We start from the raw sequence: 7068 nt of genomic DNA on the forward strand, positions 1-7068 counted from the left end.
AGAGAAAATATCGAAGACGGCGGGGAAAGGGCCTTAGGACCGGTATCTTCAACTACTGGTTGTAACAATCTTGCATGCCTTGATGGAGGCAGCTCTGGGCATAACATGCTTCCCTTGGCGTATGACCGCGACTGGGCGTCGACTTTGAGCGCACGACGCGTCCACAGTTAATAGCGAGAGGCTATCACTACTGTGAACGTCTAGCATCGGCCCCAAGGCATTAGCCAATTGCCCGAAGCCTGAAGGATATGACAAACTACCTACGACTGATGCCGACCTGGCAGCTAGGGGAAGGATTTCCAGACGACGCACCCGACGTTGGTTACCCCTAAAAAGGCTAAGTGGCAACGTTGGGCAGTGCCAACAATGAGGGCGAGCACAATCACTCTTGCTTCCTACACCAGCAAAACTATGAGGCTAGGGGATGTCTCCTTAGTGCGTAAAATACTGCTTGCCACCTCTAGGAAAGGAGGCTGGGGGCTTCTAAGGGTGGGCAAGCCATGCCTTATTGGTCCTGTCATTTGACATGGAAAGGGAGTAGGTACGAGGACATGGTGGATGGTATGAGTCTGCCTCCATGAGATTGCAAGCGTTTATATCCTGGGGACTTGGGTACTTGGGTACTTGGGTTCTGTGAAATTGGGGATGATAACAACGATCAGGATGGGATAGGTTAGGAAGGATGACGATGATGACGCGAACTCCCGACTCTTAGATAAAGGCACCTAACAGGACCAAGGGAGCTCATCAGCTTACGCGGGCGATGGGGCTGGCTGGGACGCGGAAGTCGAGAACATCTGCATCCCACGCAGCAGGGGAAAAGGCGGGAAAAATGAATTGAAAAAGGCCCGGCTTACTGAACAAGCATGAACGAAAAGAGACGCGCGTCCCACATGCATTTAGAGAAGAAGAAACGGTCATAGATTCAACCGAAGCGTGGATTGAAGCGGTGATAAAGACAATAAACTGCTTCACTCTAATTCAGACTGCGAAACAGCCCCACAGCACTCGTGGGTCTTGTTCAATGCCAATGGATGGTGAACAATCCTACCTCCCTCGACCAAGTCGATGCAGAGCGGGTCGATAGCCGTACCGCGTGCCCAGGCTGGGTATACCGTACCACCCTTGCCTGACGCAGCAACGCGCAGAACCTCGGGGCCCCAGGCGTCTGGCTTCGCCGCATGGAGGACCGACGTGATGGCGAAGATGTGGTAGGACTGGAGCTTCCACGTTAGCCATAGGAGATAGTAGGTTGGGGTGAGGGACGGCTTGTAGACGACGTATAGGCGTACCTTGCCGCGGGCCGTCTCGGCCTCCTTCTGTGCCCATTCATATATGTTCATGCCGAGGGGGATAAGGCGCACAAAGGGCCTGGATTCCAGATGCTGGCCGAGCCCATGTGCCTCCAACTTGTGCCTGACATTTTCGATGTTATGGATGGCGAGAAGAATGCGGTAGTTGCGAGGAAGGCTCCACTGCAGTAGCTCTGTATTCTTCAGAAGACGGAACAGGGTTCTCCGGGGGACTGACCAGACCGAGGGCCAGCGGTCTGTGGACGGCTTATTGACAGAAGTGAGGGCGGCTTCGAGAAATTCGTAGAGGACTGGCTCAAATTTGTCCTCGAGTACATAGGTAGGTGTGTCGAGGGGCATTCTTGAGATGTAGACGGGGATGGAGAAGTGCATGCGCCCACCCAGGCGGTCAACGGCAGGAGCGTGGGGTGCGGCGACCGTCGCATGGTGATAGTGGGAGTTCTCCCGGCGGTTGCAGCTTTTGTACAGCAGGAAACGGCTTATCTGGAATGATAAGGGGGGAGGCAGGTGCGATCCAACCCACGTAACAGCCATATGGTGGCATCGGTGGTTTTCAAAGCGAAGTCTCGGCGAAGTTTTCTCAAAGCTGGGAGAAAGAAAGAATAAGAGGAAATATTAAAATGAGTTAAAAATGGAAATAAAAATCATTTCAAAAAAGAAGGAGGAATAAACAGACCCAAATCTCACTACATGGGTGACAGGGTAACAGGGGAAGGCAATGTCGAGAGGGCACTGCTGCGCCTTCCTCCAACCGTATGCCAGGATCCAGTCCCTTTAGGGTTCAGTAAAAGGGCCGTCGCATTCTCTACATCATCTTCCTACTGCTCGTTTCATTTATCTGTTATTCCTCCCCCCCCCCCCTTTTTTTTTTTTCTTTTCTTTCTTTTGCCATCTCCCACTCATTCTTCTTTTCTTCTATTATACGACAAGAAGCGGCTTTCGCGCAGGTCTCAACATGCAGATCCAACACCAACGGACAGGACCGGGTAGTGGGCCCGCTCCTGGTCGTTGCAGAAGCAGCAGCTATCGAGGCGCTGTACGACGGAAGCTATGGGCTGGCTGGCATTGAGGGCATCGAAGACCCCGAGATAGGTGAGCTTATCCGGACTGTCGCGGCGTGGGACGATGGGATAGAGCCCGTGATCTAGTCGGAAAGGGAGGTTGAGGACCACTGTACGTCAATGGACTACCGATATCACCCATACGCCGTCACTTAAGGCTTCCCACTGAGAAGGTTTCAACAGGCAGATGAGAGGTGGGTATATTGCTGAGTTGATGAACACTGTACGTTCCTGTCCGCAGATAACTCCAGTTAGACCTGTCGAGGGATTCCAAAATTTGACGCTGGTGCTGACATCTGACTACTAGTGGTACTTCGAACATGCAGCAAGCATCGTGCTCATCACCAAGGGGGCGGTTGCGAAGAACCCAGAGTGGCTCAACATGATGAAGAAGGCGGAGGACGCGTTAATCTAATGGGCGGAAAGCTATGCGCGAGAAGGTCGACAGCGAGCGACGGCTTATGAGAACCAGTGGATGGTATCGAAATCCTCCATCACACATCGGGTCGCACCTTCTTGCAGCGGGATAGGTGACAGGGTAATTACAACACGAAAAGAATACGCAATTAAAACATGAAAAACGAGGCGATGACAGGTGGAAGGAGCATTCCTGACTCCTCTTCCTGGGCCCGCTGCTCCTGCCTTTCTCGCCTGTACAGCTTTATTTTCGACCCACACCTCTAACACCCCACCTTCTCCTTCCTTTCCAGTCTGCACAACACATTTAGCGCTGTATTGAACAGGAGAAATATCCACTGTCAAATACATCAGATCACCTTATTCTGATCTCTAAACCTCCTCCTCCTTTTCTACCCTGCACATCTTATCGATGTCAACAACAAGCTTGACAATAATCACAACGGCAACAACGATAATAGCAGCAGCTTCGCAAGACTCCCTTCTAGCTAGCTCTCATTAGCTGTAGGGGAAAGAAACAACCCCTCATCACGTGCCAACATACCTTGCTGACTGATCCCCCCCCTTGGAACAGCGCTCACAACGATGGCCCAGACTCAGGATCCGGCCCTGGGCCTGGCTAACGCCCACGTGAAGCGGTCAAAGACACAGACTTCAGGCCCCTACCGACCATTGTACACCAAATTCCCTCACCTAGGCATCATAATGACCTAGCATAAGACGGAAAGCTTTACAGCCAAGGTCGAGGAAGGCACTATCTTTAAGTTGTCCCTCGGCTCCTTCTACACAGACCGTGCGCATAACATCGACGGCAAGCATGTCATTAAGGGCCTTGCCCTCGACTTCGCGAACGACCCGAAGGTACGTCCCGACGTTCGCTAGTGTACTAACTTTCTTCAAGCACTCAACACTAACATAGTCCCAGATTAGAACGACTGTTATTATGGAGGAAATGCTGGGTCATAAGGGTTGATATGTCTTATTTGAGGGCAGCCTGGGGTATGCCCAGATGATACTTCATCCTGCTTGTGTCTCATGCTAACAGTTGTGTAAGGTAGGAAGGACAGCATACCCTGGGTGGCGGGTTAGTGGCGGGGGGGAATAGGGTTAATCGCGGGTTATAAGGACTTTTACTTGCTCTCATGCAGGTAGAGTCCTCAGCGGACGTGCCGGCGGATGGCTTAGCAGATAAGAGTCCGACATAATGATGAAACTGGTGACTAAACTATCTGTGGACGAGTGTGATGCTCGTGCTGATGTGTTTTCCGTCCATAAACAACTTCTGAAATGACACATATGCAGCACCAAATGCCCTCTCCTTCCTCCAGAGGAATACCATCGCTTGAGATATTTGTTCGACGCAAGCTTAGTATTGAATACCGATTCCCGCTAGCGAGGGGATCGCTGGTTTCTCTTTCTAGGTATTTCAGGCTAAAACCGGGGTGGAAGAGTAATGCAGCAGCATAATGGGACGAAACCTACGTTGAAGTCCGTAATACGTATTCGGCTTGTTTCACCTATTGTCGATAGAAGTGCCTAAGTATTACTGGCTACTTCTGTCCATCTCTCCCAAGTTAGAGATGCCTATCATGTATTTCTAGCGAGCATTACGGGCAGGAGAACGGCTCTTATCAAACCGTCTATGAGATGCTTGTGGTCTTTGAGTGTCTGATAGCGGTTGCCGACCTACTAAGCGAATATATCTTGAAAAATTGCCTCTTTTGATAGGGGCTGTGAGTCTTCTGATTCAACATCTTGATCGTTCTTCATAGTGGTGCCGCTATGGAAGGTCTCCCATCCCTCAAAGTGACTGGACTCGGAAGGTGCACTATTCCCATGGTTACCTCCTAGGGTCTACCACGGGAGCCGTCTTTCCCAAGGCCCTGCGTTTAAATCGTGACCTCTGATATACTGGAGGCCTCAAGGTTGCTATATCGTCTGCTATTTGCAGCTAGTCGTCGGACGTCAAGAGATCCTGGGCTGGCATAGATTCTTCGACATTCTGGGAAGAAGAACGGAAGACCTCTACTTCATCCTTGCGAGGCGGATTGCACGCTCAGTCATAATGTATGTAGAGTTCCTTCCACCTTGTGGCGCTGTCTTGGACCAACTCAACCCCTCTGGGTCTGGTGTCTGCTGAGAGCGGAGAATATCATTGGACTTATTAGAAGCTTCATATCTCCCGCGAAATAGGATGCTCAGTCTCTGCGTATGTTGCGGGGAGGCTCTACTGAACCTCATAATCTCACGAAGCTTGCCTGTAGGGCCCTCCTTACGCTACTACCTGAGCCCAGTCTTATCTTGCTATAGGTGAACACAGGTAGGCATTTGATCGTTTCCAAAAGTAGGGTTATTATAGAGCATCTATGGCGGGATAGATGGCAGCTTTCTGCACAGCCTTTGCATAATCCTTCGTCGTTTCAGTCATATCCAGACGCCATCTCTTGTAAGGGACATCATCAGGTCCATCGGAGTATTCTATTGCCTGCATCTCTCTAGCACGATTCTTTACCAGGTGCTCTCGAGCACAGGAAGTGGCTATCCATGATACCAAGAGGAAGCCGCTTGGAAGGGTGAGCAACGCATTGGAACGATAAGTACTGCGGGGCATGCGCTAATCACAACCTGCATATGTCTGATTTATACAATATCAATAAACATATCTTGTCCTGGTAGCCTGAGATGCAGGTTTGTCGGTCAACCTTTACCTCTGCATTATAAGCCGAAGCACTTGCGTTTGGATTAGGGATATGAGAAGCGTGGCTGGCCTCGTTTGAGCATTGGCTATGGTTTTGTACAGAAATCAAACTTGAAGGTATGGAATGACATTTGGACTACTGTTCCTATATCCAGTCTGCATGAGTTCATTGAGTTCAGAAACACAGGTGCTGGTCCTTCTGCTCCTCCTAGTCATGTTTGATATCAGAACTTGGCGAGGCAGGCTTCTGTTGAGAGATTCCTAAGTAAGCTTAGGAAAACGTCTTGTTAAATACCTTTATGGCGAGTCGGATCATGACACTAGAGGCGGATGAAAGTGAGAAGATTGATTGGTTATTTTTGTAACTCCTTTTTGGGGATGCCCTAGGAGCCTCAAATACAAACTTCGAACTGCTCTCATACGCTTTCTATACGCTGAGCGCATTCACCATTCATACAGACAAAGTGAAGAGGACATTGTCGCCTCGCCATGAGTTTTCCACCTCTACCTTGAGAAGCCTTTTCTTGACGTCGAAACTCGCAATGGCGCCCTTAATGGAGGCGACAAAGATGGTCTTTCCGATCCTGGCCCAGCAAGCCTTCTGGGCGTTGTTTTTATCCGCAGCTGATACAGCGAAAGGGGCCACGGCGCCCAATTTCATGGTCTTGCGGCAGTCTACAAAAGCCTTTTTCATGTCGTCGTTCTGAACCATGGAGCCCTTAATTTCCTTTAGCTCGTTGGTTTTGAGACCTGTTATGGTCCAGCACTCTTTGAGAACCTCACGCATCTTCAGACGAGGCTTAGTAAGGTCGAATGCATTCTGAGCGTTGAAGACAGTCAGGCGCTTGTTCATGGTATCGATCTCCAGGTAATCGAGAACCATCCGATCACCGTCCCTGTCGAATTTCTTATAACCATCCGAGTATACAGAAAAGTCCCAAACCTTCCCGCCTTGTGACTTCGTGGTGTCCACCCAGTAGGCATTATTCCCCTAGTCACGTCTTCATTAGCAACCAGTCGTAAGATCACATCGGCGTAATGCGTGAACTTACAGCAAAGGGACGTATGACTGCGGCAGAGGTCAGCGAGGCGAACGCGAGGAGAAGTGCACAAAAGCATTGAGAAACCATGAGATTGAGTGAGTCTATAGACTATGCATACGTCAGAGCTTTTCGGTAGTAAGCGAAAAAGTAACTGATGTTTGGGACCGTCAAATTGTCTTTGAACTTGTAGGGATGAGGTTAAAGGTTAGTGTTATATCCGTCCGTTGTATCAGTTGGAGTACGGTGGCAATCTGCTAAAAGCTCTTAGACCTAAGGGTCTTGAGGCATAAGCGTCAATGGGGACCTATTTGTCATCATTAGTCCCTATTCTGCACTGGATCGTGACGCTGGCCAGCGCCCTGGCTGGTTATTTCATACCATAATCGACACTAGGTACTTCGCCCCCCCCGCCCCCCCCCCCCCCCCCACCCTGGGGCCTTGTCTGCTTAAGCGAGGAGTGTACCAAAATAGAAAACATGTCATGATCTGTTTTTCAAGAGTATTGGAAGGCGGGCCCGCCGAACTCGGTTCGTGGG

At 50.2% G+C, this 7068-nt stretch overlaps 3 protein-coding genes across 3 annotated transcripts; 1 reads left to right on the forward strand and 2 right to left on the reverse strand.

The window, feature by feature from the left end:
• Positions 1-971: 971 nt before the first annotated feature.
• On the reverse strand, positions 972-1652 carry COL26b_014410 (uncharacterized protein; the record flags this gene model as incomplete). The annotated part of the gene is made up of 1 exon (XM_053186981.1): positions 972-1652. The coding sequence occupies one exon, from the start codon at positions 1650-1652 to the stop codon at positions 972-974; it is 681 nt and encodes a 226-aa protein (XP_053029072.1).
• A 1724-nt stretch (positions 1653-3376) lies between these two features.
• COL26b_014411 (uncharacterized protein) lies at positions 3377-3673 on the forward strand (the record flags this gene model as incomplete). The annotated part of the gene is made up of 2 exons (XM_053186982.1): positions 3377-3429; positions 3520-3673. 2 exons carry the CDS (start codon positions 3377-3379, stop codon positions 3671-3673), a joined length of 207 nt encoding a protein of 68 aa, XP_053029073.1.
• A 2267-nt stretch (positions 3674-5940) lies between these two features.
• Positions 5941-6480, reverse strand: COL26b_014412 (uncharacterized protein; the record flags this gene model as incomplete). The annotated part of the gene is made up of 1 exon (XM_053186983.1): positions 5941-6480. A coding segment is annotated over one exon (540 nt), but the record flags the coding sequence as incomplete, so codon positions are not given.
• Positions 6481-7068: the final 588 nt, after the last annotated feature.

The sequence above is a fragment of the Colletotrichum chrysophilum genome (assembly GCF_026319265.1).
Source record: "Colletotrichum chrysophilum strain AFK26 chromosome Unknown scaffold_372, whole genome shotgun sequence".
Classification (NCBI taxonomy): Eukaryota; Fungi; Ascomycota; class Sordariomycetes; order Glomerellales; family Glomerellaceae; genus Colletotrichum; species Colletotrichum chrysophilum.